Source organism: Canis lupus, chromosome 10 (genome assembly GCF_048164855.1).
Source record: "Canis lupus baileyi chromosome 10, mCanLup2.hap1, whole genome shotgun sequence".
Classification (NCBI taxonomy): Eukaryota; Metazoa; Chordata; class Mammalia; order Carnivora; family Canidae; genus Canis; species Canis lupus.
In genome coordinates, this window is record NC_132847.1 from 66155955 (window position 1) to 66178819 (window position 22865).

The following is a 22865-nucleotide window of genomic DNA, read 5'->3' on the forward strand; positions in this document are numbered from 1 at the left end:
TTCCGCCCCCCCCCTTTTTTAAATTTACATACTACAGGACGCCTGGGTGGCCGAGCAGTTGAGCATCTGCCTTTGGCTCAGGGCCTGATCCTGGAGTCCCGGGATCTAGTCCCACACCAGGCTCCCTGCATGGAGCCTGCTTCTCCTTCTGCCTGCATCTCTGCCTCTTTCTGTGTCTCTCATGAACAAATAAAATATTTAAAAAATAAATAAATGAATAAATAAATTTACATAGTACCAGGCCATCTTTTCATTGAAAACTCAGTTAGTTGTCTACTTTGAACCTGAGAAGAGGGTACCCTGCATAGAGGAAACAAGTAGCCCAATCACTAGAAAAAGACAGTCTCATTTGTACCAATAGAGTATTTTAAATGCACTATTTCTACCTCTTTACTTGCCACTTCCTTCAAAATCAATCAGGGTCCTTCCTTTCTCCACTGAATTTATCCCAGGAAAATTCACCTCTAATCTCCTGAATCCATCAATTATTTTGCAGCCTCACGCTATTAGGCCTCACCATGGCTAGGGACACTGCTAGTGTTCCCATGGCTTTCTGGGTTACAACATCCACCTGGGACATTTCCCGGTTCTGCTTCTCCCTCTCTGGCTGTAACCCTTTTAAGGCAATGTCACTGATTATTTCTAAGGATCTTGAGAAAGTCTCTATTCAGGATCCACAGCGCTACAACCGAGGCCCAAAGGAATCTAGCGGAGGGGCTGCCCCTGAGAAGGTCAGCCCACAAGCATCCCCAACTAGCACCCACCAGCTGGCTGTAGGATCTGCATTTGAAGATAGGTGAAAGTGCTAGACAGGCGAAAGGACAGTGAAACCCCAGGGAGAGCGAAGGGGAGGAGTAAGAGAGGGCTATAAAAGGAAGTTGAGCCAAAGAGAAAGTTCCAGATAAAGGAGTTGAAGCTTCATCCAGTGTGCAGGTTGGAACCATCGTGGATTTCTGGGGGTTAGAACTGAGCTTCAGGCTGAATGTGCAGAATGGGTGAGAAGGGCAAGCAGGCAAACCAGGGATTTGTACACACCCTGCCCTGCTGCCTGGGAGGAGGGGGGAGCATCTCACCTAAATGTCCTGTCTTCTAGCTCATCAAAGTCTTTCATACCTCCTAGCTCAACTCTATAAAGCCTTCCTTACGTCTGCAGCCACCTGGGGTCCGTGTTCATAAAACCGTCTGGACTCTACAACTAACTTCATTCTCTCCGTACGTACAACTGGATACAGAACATCTGACCTTCTTTCCTCCCTTTGTTAGGTCCGTCCGCCCGATGAGGACATGAGCTCTCAGGCATCACGTGTGAGTCACCTGGCAGTGTGCTGGGCTGAGCACGAACAGAATAAACAGGTATTCGATCCTTTGGGAACCAGATGGGCTTTGAAACATTTATTCTTTTCCAGAGTGATAGATGCTGCTTCTGCTTGCCATCCTCACCCCCTCACCCCTCCCCTGTCTCTCCACCTCCCTGGCCACATGGCCCCCCAGCTGGAAGCCTACATTTCTCAGCCTCTCTTGCAGCTAGGTCATGGAATTATATCCTTGCCAAAGGAATGTGAACAGCAGTGATCTGTGCAACCAGCCTCAAAGGTAATTGCTTGTTCTGAGTTTCCTCTTTCTCCTTTCCTCAATATTTTTTTAAAAGATTTTATTTATTTATTCATGAGACACACACACACACACAGAGAGAGAGAGAGAGAGAGGCAGAGACATAGGCAGAGGGAGAAGCAGGCTCCCTACAGGGAGCCCGATGTGGGACTCGATCCCGGGTCTCCAGGACCACACCCTGAGCCAAAGGCAGATGCCCAACTGCTGAGCCACCCAGGCATCCCACCTTTCCTCAAGCTTGAACAAGGCCACATAGGCAACCCATCTTCTACCACACAGACAAGGACAAAGCTTTACTGGATGGGGAACAAGATGGAAGGCACCTGGGTTGCCTGATGACCTTGTAAAATAGGGCTGTCCCAACTGCCCAGACCAGTCAGACTCATGGGAGGAAAAAAAACCCCAAAACAAAAAAACTATCTTATTTAAGCCACTAAATATGGGGTCTCTGTTTCAGCGCTTGAACCTCCACCCAACTACTGTATTCCTCAAATCCATCCTCTCCACTTCAATACAATGATTTCAATTTTTTACTTGGGCATACTACCTCTCAGCTAAAAGGCTCTGTTTCCCAGCCTCCTTTACATTTACATGTGACCACGTAAGTTGTGGCAAATGAAGTATAATTGCTATATGGGACTTCTGAGTAATCCCCTTATAAAGGAGGTTAGTGACCTTTCCACTTTCTCTTTCCCGCTGGCTGGACAGTGAATGAGGTGGCTGGAGATCAAGCAGCCGTTTTGGGCCATGAAGTTACACGCTAGGAATTATAAAGAAGCAGAAGATCAGGATCCAGGGTGTCCAATGAGCGTAGAGCCTCTAATACCAGCCCAGACTGCCTCCTCCTAGATTTCTTTACATGACAAAGAAACTTCTATCTTAATTAAGCTATTAATGTGTGCCTGTTGTATACAGCTAACCCAAATCCTTCATAACAGATATACCCAGCATCATATCAGTTGCGGGTACATTTCAAACCCAATTTTATTCTTGCCCAGTCCTTTCAGCAGAAGAATAGGAAAACTGCTACCTTCCAAATTGCAGAAGAGGCCAGTTTCTATTCCTTCTACACAGAATCAGCTGGCTTTTGTGCTCACTAAAGCAACTCCACAGGGAGGTCTGTGGCTGATAAACCCCTCCTCTCCGGGCCCAGCAGCACCCAACAATGGTGGCTCACAGTCGGGAACCCTAACGTGTGTGGTCACACAAAAGAACTGGGATGAGAGTGGGGACAGAAATAGGGCAGGGCAGCCAGCAGCAACAGAACGCTGAAAGGTTGGGGCACTCGTCCCTGCAAATGTAGGTCAATACAGACAAGGAGGAGGAAAAATAAATCACTTTAAATTGTGATTTCTGGGGACGCCTGGGTGGCTCAGCGGTTGAGCGGCTCAGGGCGTGATCCCGGGGTCCTGGGATCGAGTCCCGCATGAGGCTCCCTGCATGGAGCCTGCTTCTCCCTCTGTCTCTGCCTCTCTCTCTCTCTCTCTCTCTGTCTCTAATAAATAAATACAATCTTTAAAATAAATAAATTAATTAATTAATTTTAAAAACCTGTGATTTCTGCTTCGCACCCTGCTCTCTCACACCCCAGGCCAGGGGGCGGCCTCCTCCCCCGCCACCCGTTACCCCGACAGGGAGAGTGGGGGCCGGGGGCTGGGGGAGCCTAGGCTCAGCGCCCCCTGCCCGCAGCCTCCAGGGCCGGGCTGACCACCTCCCCGTCCCGGCCTCAGTCTCCCCGCCTGTGAAACGGGCGGCGGGCGGAAGGCGCTGGCAGCCAGGCAGGCCGCGGGGTCCGAGCAGCGCGCTCCGCACCCGGCCCGGGCCGCCTCCCGCCTCCCGCCTCCCGCCTCCTCCGCGCGCGCCCCCGCGCCCTGCCCCCCCCCGCCCTCCCCCCGCCCCCTGCCCCCGCGGCCTCACCCTCCTCCGACAGGTAGCGCAGGTCGTAGAACTCCCCCGCGAAGGTGCCGTAGGAGGAGTCGTGGCGCGGCGCCGCCTCGTCGGCGCCCGAGTCCCCCCGCCCGCGGCCCCGGGGTCCCCGGCCCCCCGGGCCCGCGCCGTCGTCCGCGGGGCTGGCGGCGCAGGTGCCGGGCCCCGCCAGCAGCAGCCAGAGCAGCGGCCCCCAGGCCCCCGGGCGCCGCCGCGGCGGTCGCGCCATCCCGCGCTCCGAGCCCGCAGCCAGGCCGCTCCGGCCGCAGCGGGGGCGCCGCGGGGCCGGGCCGGGCACTGTGCTCCGCCGCCGCCGCCGCCGCCGCCGCCCGCGCGCGCCCGCCCCCCGCGCCCCCGCGCCCCGCGCCCCGCGCCCGCCCCGCCCGCGCCCCGCGGCCCCGCCGCCCGCGCCCGCGCCCGCGCCCGCGCCCGCGCCCGCTCTGCGCAGCCTCCAGCCCGCGCGCCTCCTCCCCTCGCTCCGCGCATCCTCTGCTCCCGCTCGGGCGCCCTCCCTCCGCGGCGCCCGCGCCCCCGGCGCCCGCCCCGCGACGCCCCTGCCTCCGTGCGGTCCGCGCCCCGCGGCCTGGGCATCCCCAGGAAGCCCGCGGGCAGCCCCGGAGGTCCCAGGCCTCACTGCAGACCCGTGAGCCAGGACGTCCCCGGGAGGCCTCGATGCGCACCCGAGTCCTGGAGGGTGGACCTTGGGCACACCTTGCCGGAACTGCTGCCTCCCCCCCCCCCCCCCCGCCCCATCATCTTGCTCCAGCACTTTTTGTTGTACACGAAGCACTTACTACACCCATTATTTCTTGGGATCATCTCACAAGGTGAGAGAGCAGGATCCCCACTCTCTGGGTAGGTGAACTGAGACGCCGAGAGCCAGAGGGGAAACTGGAACTCCGCTCTTGGGCTGGATTCACTGCTTCCTCTCCACTTTAGAAATGTGCACTCAGCAAAGACTGCCCCCGGCTCCCCTGAATGACCTAACCCCTTCCAAACTAAGCAACTGGTCTACCCTGTTTCCCCGGGAAGCAGGCAGCACAGACCTTGGCAGGACCTCACCATGCCTGATGACCCCCCCCACCCCCCGCCCCCAAGTCTCCACTCTCTCAAATCCGTTCCTGTGGCTTGCAATTCCCTTTGACTTGTTTACTCGACTTATCCACACCACCCACTTAAAGATGCCAGGTCCTGGAGTCCTTCTGACGGTTTTGAAGTGATAACTGCTAAGCTGTTTTCCGTTAGAAAACATGGACCAATTCCTTTCATGCTGGTAGTGCAGAGCCAGCATTTTAGCCTGCTTTTTTTTTTTTCCATTTCTTTATATTTCATTGCATAAACAAAGAAAATAATTATGGAGGCAGAAGAGCATAGAGGTTCCAAATGCAGGTCCAGAAAGCCAGTTTAGGAGTGGTGCATCTGTAGCCTCTGTGAAGACAAGGAAGGTGAGGGAAGATGACACAGGTGAGGCTTGATAGGGTTCGATGCCATAGGTGGCATGAGCGAAATGCCTAGGATTACAAAAGACTCAAAGAGATACTAGTGATCTCAACCTTTTTTGAACCGGGGGAGATGGGAGATGGGATGGAAATAGGAAAAAGCGCTATGTGACCCAGAGGCAGGTGTTTGCTATTGTGTATCAGCTAATACCGATGGTGAATTGTCCCACTGAAGTTTAAACATGTTTAGCCTGACAGGTGAATCAGGTGCCACTCATGAAAAGCTTGGGCTTCACTAGGTTTCCCAGTACACCAGTTGTATAAGAAATAGATTTATTATTTGAAAAAAGATAAGATGAACTGTAACTACTTAAGAAAATCAAAAAAAGAAGCTTCTTCCTCAAAAAACATAGCTTTGTGGGGCACCTGGGTGGCTTAGTGGTTGAGCATCTGCCTTTGGCTCAGGTCGTGATTCCCAGGTCCCGGTATCGAGTCCCGCATCCAGCTTTCCACAGGGAGCCTGCTTCTCCCTCTGCCTGTGCTCTACCCCTCTCTCTCTGTGTCTCATGAGTAAATAAAATCTTTAAAAAAACACACAAAAACCCCCCATAGCTTTACAATGTGTGACATTTTAAAATATAAAAAAAGCCAATAGAAACTCTGCTAATATGTAATTCTTTTATTTATTTATTTATTTTAAAATATTTTATTTATTTATTCATGAGAGAGACAGAGAGAGGCAGAGAGAGAAGCAGGCTCCATGCAGGGAGCCCAACGTGGGACTCGATTCCAGGGCCCCAGGATCAGGCCGTGGGCCAGAGGTGGCGCTAAACCACTGAGCCACCCCGGCTGCCCCTGTAATTCTTTTAAAAAGAAAAAGAAAAAAGAAAAACTCATTCTTTTTTTTTTTTTTTTTTTTACTGTTTGTTTTTTTTTTTAATTTTTTTTTTTAAATTTTTATTTATTTATGATAGTCACAGAGAGAGAGAGAGAGAGGCAGAGACATAGGCAGAGGGAGAAACAGGCTCCATGCACTGGGAGCCCGATGTGGGATTCGATCCCAGGTCTCCAGGATCACGCCCTGGGCCAAAGGCAGGCGCTAAACCGCTGCGCCACCCAGGGATCCCAGAAAAACTCATTCTTAAAACTTGCAATTCCTTTTTCTTTTTCTTCCTATTCACCAGGAAAGATATGGTAAGTTATCAATGGACCGACATTTAGCAAAAACCAATCAATCAATAAAGGAAGCACTGGACTTCCGATTTCAGTACTGAGTCTCTGGTTTTAGAATCCAACCTGTTATCTTTCACTTTCTTTTTTATTCCCTTCACTTAAATTACTATAATGAACAGTGATGATGCCGGATAGAAAGCAAATGAAAACCAGGTCATTCTTCCAGTGAATTGGTCTGGAATTTGTGGGCCTTCTTTGGTAGGGGGTGTTGGGGAGTGGTGTTAGAGGTGGGTTTGCAATCACAGCCTAAAATGAAGCTTGCAGGTAATCTGTGGGTTTCAACTATCAAGAATCTGGAGCCCATGGGCTCAAGGTGGGGGCCATAGATGGGCTTCAGGGGTGGTGCTAGAATACCATGTGATGTGCGGATTCTTTCCTAGGGAAAATCTTCATAGCTGTCATCACTCAGTCTGCCTGCAAACCACTCTGGTTCTCAGTTCCCTACAGACCTGGCTCTTCCTTTCATGAGGTTCTCTCCCATTTACTTAAATTACCCTTTGGGATTTTCTTTTTGTGTTTTCTTTTTAAGTAATCTCTACACCCAACATGGAGCTCAAACTCACAATCCCAAAATCAAGAGTCACATGCTCCACCAACTGAGCCAGTTGGGTGCCCTTCTTTGTGTTTTCTTATAAGATTTGAGCCCTAAAGGGAGACTTGTTCCCACTCTCAGCACACACTCCCCTCTATTACATCCCAGATTTTGCAGAGACTCTCTGTTCCTCAATGATGTGAATTTGCCGAGCAGCCAATCAACACTGTGGTTTTCGCAACAGTGCACATGTTCTGTAGAAGCACTTTTCCCAACATTCAGAGTCTGCTGGCTGAACAAGAGCCGGCTATTCGAACAAGAACTCAGAGATGCACCTGAATTGAATTTCATTTTCATGTTTAAAACACAGACAGCAACTTTATTTTCTTTCTCACCAAAACCATTTCCCTAAAATAATTTTTCTGTTATAAAAACTCCCCAAATCAGTGTTATGTTACAGTATCTGACCAGTAACAGATATACCCATTCTTCTGACTGCCTAGTATATGTGATTTTTTTTTTACCTTTGGTTGCCATATGACCCAGCTATATTCCAATCTTAGTTATATACCCAAGAGAACTGAAAATATATGTTCATATAGAAACTTGTATGTGGATGTTTATATTATTCATAAGATTCATAAAGTGAAAACAACCCAAATGTTTATGATGAATAAACAAAATGTGGTACCACCATACAATGGTGTGTATTATTCACCCATTAAAGGAATGAAGTATTGATACCTGCTACTGCATGCATGAGCCTTGAAAACACTGTGGTAAGTGGAAGAAGCCAGTCACCAAGGACGTCATATTGTATGATTCCATTTATATGAAACGTCCAGAAGAGGCAAATCCAGAGACAGAAAGTAAATTAGTGGTTGCTAGGAGGTAGGGGGAGGGGAGAATTGGTGGTAACTGTAGACAGGCAGTTTCTTTCTGTAACGATGGAGATATTCTGGAATTAGAGAGTGGTGAGGTTTGCCTAACAATGGGAACATACAAAAAGCCCCACCAAACTGTACACTTTAAAGTGGGTGAGATGGTGCATTTCCGGTTTTTAAAAAACTGAGATGGTGAAGGAGAGAGATGAAGACCTCAGGATATTCCTGTGATATATTGAGAATATAAAATTTGGGGTACATTCAGATGGGATCTTCTGAATGCTTTAGGACCTAGTTTCTAAATTCTTCGGACATAAGGATCTTCCATGCAGGTCTATGGTCCACAAACTCTGTGGGTTGCAGGACTCTCAGGCCCCTTGTAGTGCCCCCACCCATGCCCACCAGGAGTCTGTGGTCCACAGTTTGGAGCCGTTGTTCTGGCAAGAATATGTCAATAAGCTGCCCCCCTGCCCTTGCCCCCCCACCCCCGCCCCCAGACATCAGGTATGTGTTGTGTGACTGGATGGTGCTGTTGTTTTAAGTATATAAAAAAGATAAAATTATATCAATTTATTTTTGTCCCTATGAATCCAACCAACATGATGTCATCTCCTCAGGTCACCACGCCAAGCCCCCGTCATACATTTAAGTAGGCAAATAACCAGGACAACTGCTGAAACAATGGAATCCTCTTGATTTTACTGGTTAGAGCTGAGCTGCCAAAGGTACTGGGTTTTCATATACAGTAACAGCCAACTTGTTGGGATCAGACTTCCAGTGACATCAACTGCTGAACATCTGTGAACCCAGGGGGATGTGGGGAAAAAAAGCAGGAGGCTCACAGCCTCCTGAAAACAGCGTCCCAAAAGCCCATGCAGCCCTCCTCAGAAGCAAAGCACACCTGACACATATGTCATACTTGGCTCCCTGGCTTCTCCGAGAAAACTTCCATTCTGCCCAGGAGGTTTCCGTCAGAGAGCAGGAGGTGAAGAGCAGAAGACTCAGAAAGCAGGTTGGGAGGAGGGTGCTGGATTGGCAAGAGGTTACAACCCCAGACACAGATAGCTCCCCCGTCTTGTACAGGAACACAGTTTGGATCGTGTGCACAAGAATAAAGAACAGGTAAAGCTGTTTTGAAAGTATAGCCGGAGGGGGGGGGGGGCTATAGAATGGGAGTAAAAAGTCCCAAACACCACAAATGCCCCAGATGGCTTCACCAATAGAGCAGAAAGCAACAAAATTCATCAGTGAGAACAGCACAATAGTCTGTGAAAGGCAAAGCCAAGCCCTATGTTTTCTCCCGAGGACATCACCGGCACCACACCAAGGTACAAAAGGGGCAGATGTGTACAAGGATGACCGTGACTCATCAAGAAAAGGTTAAATACTCTCCAGTATACCGTTTACTAAGGCAGGGAAGTGCGTAACGCATTTTAGAAAGATTCCCCTCAAAAAAATATTAAAATTTTAAAGATTCAGCACTTTAAAGGGTTAATCCTCTGTTATCTGAATATTTGCTTACATACCTCATCTTACAACAATGCGAGAAAATGAGGCATTACATTTTTTTTTTATAATCATTAGTATCAAATTATTGGCACCATTCAGTTTTAAGGATCGGGACAGGAGAGCAAACTATACAATACAACATAAAAATACAGTTCTGATACAAATATACGAGATCGATTCCACTTAACAAGTGGTCATAAGAAGTGGATGGACAGTCTACATACAAGGAAATACAGCTAGTAAATCATCACATGGAAAAGTGCTCAGCCTTGCTAGCAATTACTGAAAGAAAACAACCTTTCAAGAACAACTGTACACACCTATTAAACTAGCAAAAATAAATTAAAATGGCAAAACCCAATACTGGCAGAACTGTTGGTAAGTAGAAATGCTTATACATTGCTGGTGGCATCATAAATTGTAGAGGGATTCAAGCATTCAGAGGGAAGAAGGGGGAGTGGACCTCACGACCTTTAAGGTCCTTCCAACCCAGAGATTGGCTCTTTCTAGAAAGCAATCTGGCAATATGAAACAAGAGCTATAAAATATTCCATGCTCTTTGACCTTGTAACCCCTTCGTGGAGATATTCCCAAGGGAAGAATCCAAAGGAAGGAGCACTGTTTACAAAGACATTCATAGCAGCACTATTTATAAGAGTGAAAAGTTGGATACAACCCAAATACCTAATAACAGGGAGAAGTGAGGTTAACCATGTTATGTGGATATACAGACACTGAAGTTGCTGAGGGCACAGGGTCTGTGTTGAAAAGGGAAGATATGTGTGAGGTGGAGAAGTACAACCAAAGAGTATGTACACACTCATCACAGCTGTGGAAAAAAAAATGTGTGCATATTCACTGAGAGCGTGGGAAACACTTTAGGGGGCTAGTCTGTGGTTAGGGGGTGCCTTTATTCCTGCAAAGTTGTTCAAGTGCATAATAAAAATTTAAAAACACATTTCTTGAAACTATATAAAAAGAGAACAAAGTGTCATCTGGTCAAGGTTCTATCAACAGGACAAGAATTCAACAACTTTAGAAAGAATTTTCCTTAATGGGACACCCAAATGGATCTTGATATTGAATTATCTCATCTTTGTAAGAATTTTTAGATAACTGTCAGCTCTGATTCCCTACTTTGGGTCCAAATGAAGAATTCTGTTTATGCCAAATAATATTGCATCCAACAGATCCACAATTTAAATGGTATTTTAGATTTCGCTGAAGTTCTTCAGTCCTGGTGATCACAACTTTCTTTTCTTTTTTCTTTTCTTTCTTTTCTTTTTTTTTTTTTTTTAGCTCATCGACTCGTGTCTGAATAAAAATGAGTGTTAAGTTAGACTTTATAAGACCTGTATAATTACCAGTGTAAATGAAAAACCAGCAGTATAGAATTGTTCTCTCATTAAAAATGACTCTTTAACAAACAGTCGAAGCTTGGTGCAAGTTTCAATCATACAAAATCATGGTTGAGACTGATAACAAAGGATTCCGTTCCATATTAACCCTGTGGTTATGAATATAGACACACAGGCAGTACTAAAAGGGAATCCCATTTCCCCATCTTTCTTCTCCCAGGCTTACCCAATCCCGTCCCAGCTAGATTGAGTAGCAGAAAACCTCTAATACTCAGGAGACAGAAAATAACCTCTCCAATGAAAGTCAAGCCAGACGTTGGCTTCAACCCAACCACGGAGACCTGGGTGAGCAGAGCACACATCCGTGTGTTGTGCTGGAGTGAGCACACAAAGCCCGAAGAAGGAAAACGGACAGAAGGCACCATGCCATCCTCCAGGCAACAAGCGGAGAATTTCACAGTTCGGTCATCAACAGTCTTTTCATCATTTTCTCTCTCTCCAGTTCCTGCCGGAGCGTCTCTGCGCTGAAGAAGAGCAGGTGATGAAATAATGAGATTACACTAAAAAAAAAAAAAAATGACAAGGACGGTGTCATTCCCCCCACCCCACCCCCCACCGTCTTCTTCCCTGACCTTGGTTCTTGACTTTCCCTTTCAGGCTCCTTAAGGACCCCTGACATTTGCTAGCATTACAATGACCTAAACTGTCTGGCTGCCCACTGGGTCCCCCCCCACTGCACCAGACTGACAGCTGCTCAGGGCACTGCTCCCCAGCCGACTGGCCGTATGTGTCACTCGTCTCTCACGCCCCTGAGCCCAGCATGGGACCTGGTACATAGCCGCCTCTCCATAAAGGTCTTCTGAATGAGTCGGAAGATGTCCACGGCTTAGAATTCTTTCAGTCATGCTCTAAATCGGTTTCAGATGCGCTTTCTCCCAGAGCCCCCTCTCCCCCATATCTTAATAAACAAATTGAGTGAAATAAGATTGGCTCCTTTGAGGGGTTGCCTCTGACTTCTTGGCCCTTGGGCCCGGCAGCCTAACTATGGGATCCTTCTCCATTGTTTACACACGCTCAGGCACGCGTGCACACACACACACACACACACACGAAGTGTACATCGAAAGCACAAACTAAGTTTTTAAATAATCTCATACAGGGTAGAAATCCCTTTCTACTGTGGCCAACAAGTACAGTCTGGCCCCAACCTACAACATCATGGGCCTCTTGTCTTGTCATTCATTCCGCCCTGGCTACGCTGGCTCCCTTTCCCTTCCTTAACCATTCCGTGCATGCTCCAGCTCAGAGGTCTTAGCACTGGCTGTTCCCTCTGATGAGTTGTTCAAGTGCATAATATCCACAGCCTGCTCACTCCCCACTTCAGGTATCTGTTTACAAGCCACCTCAGTGAGGCCTTCCTGGCCTGCCCTTGGTTTCATTTCCCTCCCTAGCTTGTCACCATCTCTCCCTCTCTCTTCTCTTTCTCTCTCTTTCACACCCAACACTAAATTGTAAACTCCACAAAGGTAGGACTTCTATCTGTTTTATTCACGGTTACATCCCAGGGACCTCGAATAATACTATGTAGCCTTTGTAGACATTTCAACAAATACATAAAATGAATGAAAGAATAAATAAAAGGTTTCTAGACATCAGAGACCCAATGAAACTGGGGCCTGTGCCTGCTTTCCCATCACCAGTTACCTGCTGGTAGGTACCCACTGGTCGGACTCACCTGGCTGCCAGAGAAACAGGCTTCCGAGTGGTGTAGATGGTCTGCACTGTGGAGATGGTCTCTGTCAAAGGCCTCAGGGTCACTGCTGGAATCAGTGGGGAAGACTGGCCAGGACAGCACGGTAATTTACTGTCTCTAAAGTCCGCCTGGAGAGAAAACAGAAAAGAGGAAATCAATCTCAATTTGGGTTCCATTTCTAAACTGTCAGCTACTCCCTAAGCCTTAGCACACAATTCCTGTTATTTTTTAATAACAGCTAAAATCAGTTCCCACTTATTAAATGGTTTTATTTTGAGCCGGGCTCTATGCTAAGCACTTTATACGTATTACCTCTTGACAATCCTTCAGGTAGAGGTCATCCTCCATCACCTTAGACACCATCCATTGTGAGATCCACCATTTTGGCATGTGCCACAGAGAAAGAAAAATGTGGCCATTCGAACTCTGTCGCACCCACTAACGCAATGAACTCTGACTTTGGAGAGTTAAAAGGTGAAACAAATGTGTATCTTACTTAGAGCTGACTTCATGATAAAGAAAAGTAAGGCTCAGAGAGGTTCAGTAATTTTCCCAAGGTCACACAGTAAATGTTAAGAAGAACCAGTACTTAGGAGCAGGATAAGCTGACTCCAGAATTGGTGTTTCTCACCAGTATCTCGGTGCTTCCCAAAGTATGGTCCCCAGACTGGCAGCATCAGTACTGTCTTGAACCTTGGGAAAAGTGCTGCCCTCGAGCCACGGTTGCCCAGTTCTTAAAAGTGCCAGTGTGGTTTCTGACATTGGCTTCCTGCTCCATCTTGGCCCCCAGCTTTTCAGGAAGGGCTTCCCTGGGTGTCTCACAGCACTGCCAAGGCTGGGCAGGAGGCCAGAGAGCCCGCCATGGGCCAGCTGAGGGAAGTGGAGCCGGAGCCTCCAGCTGGGGAGCTGTGCCCAGTGGAGCTGCAGGGGCAGGATGACTGCAGGGTAGTAGCATTTAACTGGCTGGCCTGAGCCCTGTGTCTCTGCCCTCTGGTTCTCACAAGGCAGGTGCTGGAAGCAGCTCATGACCTTGGAAATGCATTATTCCAGGAACCTGTTTTTGCCTCTGCCTGGACCGCTGGACACCTCCCTACCTCTGCTCAACCCCCAAAGCTACACCAGCCACTGCCCCTTCCCTCTCTGTCCACGTGGCCAAAGCCACCTCAGGTAGTGACCGTCATCTAGCTCAAGAGAGTGCACTTTTGGTTACCCCTAGGCTACCCCCAGCCCATCTCACAGATCCTTCAGGCTGGCCAGGAAGCCTCTGGAAGGAGCCTCGGGGATCACTCAGTTCCAGGAATTATAAACTCTGATCCCTGGGAGGAGGAGAGGGTGAGGGGAAAGAGAAGGTGATCCTGGACCCCCCACTTCTGCTCCAGGCAGCCACTCCTTATGTAGTGAGCTTCTGCAGAAGCTTTCATTTAAAGAAAAGACTTGCAGCCTAAAACGAAGTCTGAAAATCACCAAACTCACTCATGTTGCACATGAGAAAACCACAGTATTTATTTATTTATTTTAAATATTTTTTAAAAATTTTTTTATTTTTTATTTTTATTTTTTGGGGGGGTAAGATTTTTTTTTTTTAATTTATTCACTGAGAGACACACACAGAGAGAGGCAGAGACACAGGCAGAGGGAGAAGCAGGCTCCATGCAGGGAGCCCGACATGGGACTCGATCCCAGGTCTCCAGGATCACGCCCTGGGCTGAAGGTGGCACTAAACTGCTGAGCCACCAGGGCTGCCCCAAAACTACAGTATTTAAATGTTTAAGAATATTTTGACATTTTGCAGGACTCAAACAAGCTGCTCAGTGACACAAAGGGAGGTGGGGACATGAAGCAGGTTGTCATGACTCCCTGCTTTCATTAATTACACCCTTCTTCCTCTGTGGCCTTGAGGGACAACCACCATGCTTGACACTTGTGGGACATTCTGTGATCCTTTTGATCCTTAATTGGATATTCATATTGGATACAAACAGGATATTCATATTACTATTTCTTTTTTTTAAAAGATTTTATTTATTTATTTATTTATGAGAGACACACAGAGAGAGGTAGAGACACAGGCAGAGGGAGAAGCAGGTTCCCTGTAAGGAGCCTGATGCAGAGTTGATCCCAAGACCCTGGGATCATGACCTGAGCCAAAGGCTCAACCACTGAGCCACCCAGGGGTCCCTCATATTACCATTTCCATTCACATAAGAGGAGACTGGTGCCAGGAGTACAAAGTGACTTACCTAAGATCACACCATTATCAAGCTGTAGCTCCAACCCGACTGGAAACAGGAACTCAAACAAACACATGTACACATGTGTTCACAGAGCATTATTCACAGTAGCCAAAAGGTAGACACCACCCAAAGACCCACCAGTGACTGGATGGATCAACAAATTGGGCTGTGTATATATATGCAATGGAATATTATTCCACCATGAAAAGAAATGAAGTACTGATACCCCGTACAGTGTACATGAGCCTCAAAAACATGATGCTCAGTGAAAGAAGCCAGGTACAAGAAGTCATATATTATAAGATTCCATTTATCTGAAACATCCACAAGGAAAGTCCAGAGACAGAAGGCAGATTGGTGGGTGCCAGAGGCTGGAGGGAGAGGGGGAAATGGGGAGTGATTCCTTCATGGGAATGAAGTGTCCTTTGGGGGTTATAAGAATGCTTTGGATTGGGGCACCTGAGTGGCTCAGCTGTTGAGTGCTTGCCTTCACACCCAGGGCATGATCCTGGGGCCCTAGGATTGAGTCCCACATCGGGCTCCCTGCGGGGAGCCTGCTTCTCCCTCTGCCTGTGTCTCTGCCTCTCTCTCTGTGTCTCATGAATAAATAAATAATTTTTTTTTAAAGAGTGCTTTGGATTGAGAGGTAGCAGTTGCATGACACTAAATGTAGTAAATGTCACTCTAGAATGATTCATTTTATCTTATGTGATGCTCACTTCAATAAAATAAAATAACCAAAGGATGGAGGTCCCAAACCCCAACTTCTTGTCAAGCTCACAGAGTTCATATGATTAAAAGAAGCTGGGGGGGCTCAGTCAGTTGAGCTTCCAATACTTGATGTAAGCTCAGGTCATGGTCTCGGGGTCCTGGGATTGAGCCCTGTGTTGGGCTATGAGCTCAATAGAGAGTCTGCTTGAGACTCTCCCTCTGCCCCTCCTCCACACTCCCTCAAAGTAAATAGATCTTAAAAAAAACAAAACCAACCGTCGACAGTGCTGTCTGGCACGCCACAGAAAAGCACAGAAACAACATTTTAGAACGTAGACCTGTTTTTTGAATCTACTTACGGTGAACTGTGGCCCTGTATTGAAAGCATCAGGAAATGGGGTCACTGTATCAGCCGGGAATGTTTTTATCTTCAAAAAAGAGAAAGACAGGAGGGTTACAAAAGAAAACAAAAGTTTTGAAATCTTTGGCAGCGCGCTTTTAAAACCGAATTGAAGGATTCAGGGGAGCACACGCAGAGCCCTCGTCCTTTGCATAAAGAAACATATAGAAGGTCCCAGAGACCCCTTGGCCAGAGGTTGTATCTGTGCTGGTCCTTGTGCTGTAGGGCTGGGACCCAGCAGGGCTGACAGGCTGCAATCCTGTGTGTGCAGGCCACCCACGCTTACCTGTCCCCAGAACTCCCTTCCCTGGAGGTTGTGTGGGTCTCCTAGACACACTGGGCCCTATGTGTGGCCTGATCCATAAAGGCCACGGTCAGGGTGTGTAATGCGGCAGGCCAGAGCTGCCTGGGTGGCTGCTGATGGCTTCCCCACAGCTGTGAGGCAGGGACTAGAGGCAGGCCACATCCTGGGACACAGTCTGTGACGGTGGACAGAGAACCAGGAGGCTTTGCACTAATTAGGCCAGCAAGTATTTCCTGTCTGTTCCCTTCAGTTGTTGGGCTCCCTGTAAATTGTGGGCCACAGGGAAAAACCTTGGGGAAGTGGGAGGCCCCTGTATGCACATGAGAATCCTGCGGCCGTAGCCTTTGGGATAAAAGGCATTGTGATCAGAAGTGCCCAGTGCTTGGGGTGGCTGTGGTACAGGGCTGGTCGGAAGTAAGCACAGGTGTGGCGAGTGGCCGAAAACAGCCTTTGCTTCTATTTCATTCTCTTTGGTCATTTTGTCTTTGGACTTTTGGAGGCCTCAGGGAATATGGAGTGTGCTTATTTCTTTATACCAGCCTAGAGGACTGCCAGCAGGCCCAGGGGTCTAACGACTCTGGTACTAGCTTTGCCTGCGGCCCCCAGGGCACAAAAACTGCCTGCACACCTGCTGGTGAATGCACGGAAGGCCACCTGCCACCAGCAGGCTGCAGCCCGGGCACTGAGGCCACCACTGCCCACGGGCAGCTGCTTTTGTGTCTCTCCCTGGGGGCTTGTCTGCAGACCCGAGGGTAGTTATTTTATGCTCTTGAGTCACTCTGATGGGGGTTAAGGCAGATGTGCAAGAGCACAACAGAACAGACCCAAATCTGCTGCGGTTTCTTGAATGGGTGGAGGAGTTTTCAACCACTCAGAGCATGACAGTGTCTTTGCAATGTGCATGGAGATGTGCAGTCCACCCCTGCTCCTCTTTCCCAAACTTTCTTTGGTCTCTTTAAACATCTCAAAATTCCCAGAATGGGCCCCAAACTGCCTTAAGACCCAGGTGCCAGCTCAGATTGCTGATAGCGGCTGCCTGCAAGGCAGCGAGAGGACCCAGGGGCGGGGGGGCGGGGGGGGCGGCTTCTCCCCATGGTGCGTTCTTCTCCCACCACCTCATGGTTCAGCGTGTGTGCCGAGACCAAGAGCAAAGTGAAAAGTAACATACAGATAGGACTCTCAGACCATCACGAAGCCAAAGGGAAAAGAAGTATTATTATTATTATTATTATTATTATTATTGCTATTAAAGAAATGTGAATATCAGCAGCCTCAATGAATTATATACTCTATCTTCCCTAAATGAAAAAAAAAAAATCGATCCCAACAGTTACACTCTGTGTTGCTCGGCGACAGCAACGCACATTCACTCTTCCGATGGTGCTGACACTTGGTAGAACCACTTTAGAAAGGGAGCAAAGCCAAAGTCACAATATTGAACCCGGCCCAGGGTCTAGCCTAATAAAATAAAATACCTGACACGAAAGCTATCTGTGTCCCCTCGAATAATGACACACTGGAAACAAAGCAGGCGTCCTGCCCTAAGAATCTGTTACGTAAATGGTAGACCAGTCAGTCACTGGATGGAATACGGTCATTTACAATGCAGTAACAAGAACAAGGTAGAGACAGTCCACCACTAAGGGAAAAGAGAAAAAACGGGAGATGATATGGAGACTATGATTTCACTTTGTAAAAGTATGAATGAATACGAATGCTATTAGAAGGAAACATGCACAAATGGAAAAAACAAAACAAAACAAAACAAAAACACTGTGCCACGCTGGGATGATGGGTGATTCCTTTCAGGTTGTCATGTAACACTCATCCTGTTACCTTGAAACATAGCAGGGAAAGACAAGTTTATGAAGTTTTTACATTCAGGGATGCCTGGGTGGCTCAGCGGTTGAGTGTCTGCCTTCTGCTCAGGGTGTGATCCCGGGACCCCAGGGGGTCCCGGGATCAAGTTCCCCATCGGGCTCCCCACCAGGAGCCTGCTTCTCCCTCTGCCTGTGTCTCTGCCTCTCTCTGTGTGTGACTCTCCTGCATAAATAAATAAAACCTTAAAAAAAAGTTTTGGGGCGCCTGGTTGGCTCAGTGGTTGAGCAACTGCCTTTGGCTCAGGGCGTGATCCCAGAGTCCCGGGATCGAGTCCCGCATCGGGCTCCCTGCATGGACCCTGCTTCTCCCTCTGCCTGTGTCTCTGCCTCTCTCCACGTCTCCCATGAATCAATAAATAAAACCTTTTAAAAAAAGTTTTTATTTTCAGTAGAAAGGCAGCTTCTTTCTTTCTCTCTTTCTTTCTTTCTTTCTCTTTCTTTCTTTCTTTCTTTCTTTCTTTCTTTCTTTCTTTCTTTCTTTCTTTCTTTCTTTCTTTCTTTCTCTCTTTCTTTCTTGGAAAAGCATCTCTGCTCATCGGAACTTTAGGAAAACAAATGCTTCCTGGTCCTCGAGACCTACAGACAAAGGGCAGGATGGACTGCAGCCTGTGGGGCCTAACTTGGCCAAACTGTGTCATCCATCCCGGAGTCAGAGCACCTGTCAGCTGGGCCCTTCCAGAAGGTCTAGCGCCCATGCACACGGGTGGGGAGGCCGCCTGGGGGCTCCTGCCCGCCTCAGCTCTCCTGGCCAGGCCCCTCTCCCTGCCAGGGTACCTACCAGCCTCGTTTTGATTGGAGGGTGCATGCAAACTCCAGTGGTCTCTTCCTTCATGAGGGGAGAGAGTGGAGGAGAGCAGCGAGAGTGGGCACAGTGGGGGGCGCTGGCTGGCTCGGCCTGCTCCGAGGGGAGGAGAGAAGGGGGGAGGCGGAGGAGAGGGGGGCGGAGGCAGGGGAGGGGGGATGGAGGCAGGGGAAGGGGGACGGGGAGGAGAGAAAGACAGCACAGTGCAAGAAGGATCTGTCAACCCCAGGCTGCCCTGGAGCCAGCCTGCGCCCCGCCTGCTTCCAGCCTCTGGCCAGCGGGCTTCGGGGCCCCCTCCTCCCTCCTCTCCCCGCCTTCTCTCCTCCTCTCTGATGCTCGGGTGTCTCCTCCACTATCTGAGCAGAACCACCCCTCCAAAAACCCCATTCCCGGGCTTTGGCAGGCAGGGCCTGTGGCGGCTTCCTGGAGCACCTGCCCAGGCCACAGACGAATCAGGGAGGCGGGCCTGCCAGGCCTGGGGGCACCCACGTCGGGGTGCAGGGCTCAGCGGGGGGCCAACAGGTGCTCCAGGAGAGACACGGCTCGGTGCACTTTCGGATCTGTCCTCCGGGTGCAGAAAACATACTGGCCCTGACCGCCCCCCACCCGGCCCCCAGCCCTCTGGCCCAGGCCGCATGACACCTCGACACCTCATGTCGCCACTGAGGGCCCCTGCTGCTTTAGCTGGAAGGCATCGAGCATCGTGAGAAAATGCCAGATGGCCTGGGGTACTACGGCTTCCCCACCCCAGCCCTGAACAGTGCCATGCACCAGCAGCGGCCGACAGCTTGCACTGGGAGGCTCGGATGGTGAGGAGAGGATGCTCTGAGGCCTGGACGGGGGCCGCTGCCCAGGATGCTGTGGCCTGTCCCTCAGGAGGGACCATTCACTCCAGACAGTAAGTCCACGCATCTCTGCATTCCAGAGAGTTCCTTGAGTAGCTGGGGACATCCTGCCATAAGGGACGAAGTACAGCCTCTGGGGAAGTCTCACTGAAACATGATCAAGACCACTGCAGGCGCCTTTTCTGTCTCCAAATTGATCTGACGCCGGCCTCTACAACCGGTGCGGCCTGGACAGTTCCAAAGGGCTTTCACAACCAGGGTCTCCAACTGTCTGGGGGACCACCTTGCTTTACTACTCAGATCTGGAGATACAGAAAAATGGCATCTGCGAAGTCTAAGCCTGTGGTTCTAGACCTTCTTGTTGATTGCTTCTGCATCCATCCTTCAGACACATTCGAGGCCGTGCTAACCACCGGCTGCCAAGTTTTAGCGGCCTCCTGAGACTCTCCCCCTCACTGCTCTCTCCTGCCTTCGGGGGGAATCCTTCTACCCTCCATAAGCTGGCATTTGAGACCTGATTGAAACAGGTTCCAGCCTGCCCTCCAGCCTCGCTTCTCAACGCTGCCCCAGCCAGAATCAGCTACATCAGGGACCCCAGGCCACAGGGCCTTTGCCTCTGCAGATAAGCAGGCACTCCTGTGTGCTTTTTGAAGGAAATAAAAGCTGGTATAAATGATCCATAAACATGGACCCTATTGCTTGGATGCCATAATGTGTACAAGCCACTAGTGTCCTAGCTGAAGATTATGATGAATGTCCTAAGGCTTTGCCCAGCATTGGACTTTTACGGTGAAGAAATGTTGATCCATCCCACACGCATTCATGACCTTTCTAAATGTGCATCTGTTAGTAAACGAACAGGAAACAAGATAACACGTGTAACAGAATACAATTTTGAGATTCCATTTTATTTTTTTTTTCTCTCGGCATTTCCTCTCCTCCTTGGCTCTTTTTTTCCACATCCAGGCACCTAAGTTCTTCTAAGCTACTTGGCTTTTGAGGTTTAAAATCTTGACTCTTTGGGGGAACAGAAAGATTTCTGGCATAGACAAATGAAGATGAAAATGTGAAAGGCTTCTTTATCATTCAGATAAGCAAAGAGGTTGCCAGTTTGAGGACTGGAGAGACAAGTCAGAGAGCACATGAGGACGGGTAGACATTGGGAAGTAGTGAGCAGCGGGGCCTGTGCCCCTCCTTCACAGGCTCAGGCTCGGGCACAGGGATTGAAGAGCAGAGAGGGACTAGTGTCCCTCTGCCCAGGTGGAACTGGGGAGGTGGCAGGTCCCGGGGCAGAATGGATGGCTGTATGGCATGTCCAGAAGGACAAGGGATGCTCGTCCCAGCAGGACAGAGACTGCCTCTCATCCAAAAGGGGCACGAGGGAAGCAGGGGATGCCCCAGATGCATCAGCAAACAGATGACGTCACAAACTAAACAGACTTCCCTCCATCTTCCTGTGCCCTGGGGAAGATGGATGATTCCCCAGGAAGATGGAAGAGGCATCCTGATTTGACTTGGGGTCAAGCTTCAGCCTTCCCGATAGAACGAGATTCAAAATAAAAAAATACGTTATTGAGAGAGATGGAAAACCACTTCTTCTGACACCCGGCCCAGGGCCCACTTCTTTGCCCAACACAACCTTCCTGTGGCCAGGCCAGGCTCCTCCCTGGCACGTGAACTCTAATATTCCCAGGCCCAGAACAGATCTGGGTCCTGAGCGCCTCCGCTTTGCAGCTGGGCGAGGTGTCCTCGTTCTACTCCGCCAACACCAACACCCCGTGCACGTGCCCAGACTCACCTTCCACCGTGGACAGTGGGTCTCCACTCATTTGCTTTCTTCCCTCCCGATCCTCTCTCCTGCCCCACTTCTCCCATCCCGGCTAGAAACTCCAGTCTGACTGTCAGGTGTGCGATGAGGATTCCAGCCCCGGGCAAGCAACAAGCTACACAGGTGGCAGGGCGTCTATTGCTAAATGGAGCTACAGAATGGAAGAGTTGGGGGCAGGAGAAGAAAAGACATGGGAAAGAAGGAGGAGAGAGTGTTGCAAGACTGACACACTGGAAAGAATGTGTTTTTGGAGAGTTTGAGGATGAAAATCCTTGGAGTCGTGCAGGGTGCAAGAGAATTAAGAAGGAAGAGAAGTGGGATTTGAGAAGTGTTACCAGAGAGGTGATAATTTAATCCTGGATGCTTTTTGAGAGATGCCAGTTAAAGACTGAAGCTTACTCTTATTCTCAGTTGTTTGGACTGTGCTTCTTTGAAAACCACTCCACACAGAGACTGGATCATCAGGATTGGAGGCCTAAGGGTTAGAACAGCACTTCTAATGCCTTGATGGAACGTCACCGAATGAAGGCAAGAGAATCTGGTCCTAATCCTCTCTCTGCTGTCCTTCGAGCTCTGGCCCAAGGAAGCAGGGTGGTGCTGTGGCTTTGGGAGTCTCATCCAGCCCCAGGCCCTAAATCCATCTCTCCTCCGCTGTCCTCTGGGGCAGAGACACCACGCCCCCACCCTCTCCTCCAGAAGAACAGAGAGGACTGCTGCTTGCATTTCGATGCGAGGCAGAGCAGGTGAAGCATGGGGGTAAGAAGACCCGACAGGAGAAAAAAGCTGCTGGAGCCCCCTCCCTCTCCAGGACCACTTGGCATTGGTGAAGACAGGAGTCTGGAGGGACATAAGGTCAGAGCCAGTGATGCCAAGGACAGCCCCAAATGGAGTGGGCTCTCATGAAAACACCAGCCCTCCTGCATACCTTCCGTGTGAACATGTACGTGGATGGACATGCACTCCCACCCCAAAGCCACATAAGCAAGACAAAGGATGCTTCATCCTGAGATCTGTATTCACAGCACACTCCAGCTGTGAAGGGGGCAGCCAGGTCCCGCTACAGGACGAGGACCTCAGCTGCCCTGTGCCCGGGCAGTGCAGCACCCTGGGCCCCGCTTCAGAGCTCAGTCAGAGCAGCCCAGATATGGCAAGGTATCCTCAGAGAGGGAGTGAGCTCCCTGTGGCCAGGGGGGTACCAGCAGAGGCACTGGCACCTCAGATCAGGTGACCTCTGGGTCCCACACAGATGCTGCTTCCTTTCTATTATCAGACCATTAACGTTCAAAGATAAAGATGGGACAATGAAATCTTCCCTCTGGATCGGCAACACAATGTGTTTTCAGGAAATCCTATTGATCCTGTCAGAGCCACGTAAGATATATTTTTATAAACTACCCCGAGTTTCTCAGGTCTGCCAGAACCTTTAATAAAGACTCAGTATTTTGTTCATGCTGCACCCTTGGCATAAGATGCTTTGGTCCATTTCCTCCATCTGGCAAACTCCTACTCATACTTCAAAAACCCCATGCTATGAAGCCTTCTTTTGCTCAGTGGCCCCCAGACAGGCTAAAGCACTGGGTCCCACAAAAGTAGCAGTTCCTATAGGCTCTTAGATG

General features: G+C 49.3%; 2 protein-coding genes and 1 long non-coding RNA gene across 14 annotated transcripts in view; 1 reads left to right on the top strand and 2 right to left on the bottom strand.

Moving 5' to 3' along the window:
• Positions 1–3781, bottom strand: part of FRRS1L (ferric chelate reductase 1 like) — a 29646-nt gene extending 25865 nt beyond the window's left edge. The window contains exon 1 of the mRNA XM_072842271.1: positions 3529–3781. Coding sequence (XP_072698372.1) covers positions 3529–3766 — 238 coding nt within the window. The 5' untranslated portion in view covers positions 3767–3781. The remainder of the gene's footprint in view (positions 1–3528) is intronic.
• Positions 1–11478, top strand: part of LOC140641840 (uncharacterized) — a 47707-nt gene extending 36229 nt beyond the window's left edge. For all 4 annotated transcript variants that reach the window (XR_012038455.1, XR_012038454.1, XR_012038453.1 and 1 more), the window contains 3 exons: positions 1264–1353; positions 10713–11030; positions 11150–11478. This is a non-coding gene — a long non-coding RNA (uncharacterized lncRNA). The remainder of the gene's footprint in view (positions 1–1263; positions 1354–10712; positions 11031–11149) is intronic.
• EPB41L4B (erythrocyte membrane protein band 4.1 like 4B) overlaps positions 8300–22865 on the bottom strand; it is a 129414-nt gene continuing 114848 nt past the window's right edge. For 4 of the 9 annotated variants that reach the window (XM_072842262.1, XM_072842261.1, XM_072842260.1 and 1 more), the window contains exons 23-26: positions 18553–18669; positions 15550–15618; positions 12228–12373; positions 8300–11052 (exon numbers count right to left, since the gene is read on the bottom strand). In XM_072842262.1, the coding sequence (XP_072698363.1) occupies positions 10947–11052; positions 12228–12373; positions 15550–15618; positions 18553–18669 (438 nt within the window). In that variant the 3' untranslated portion in view covers positions 8300–10946. The remainder of the gene's footprint in view (positions 11053–12227; positions 12374–15549; positions 15619–18552; positions 18670–22865) is intronic. The other 5 variants (XM_072842264.1, XM_072842263.1, XM_072842269.1 and 2 more) reach the window with 3 other exon arrangements.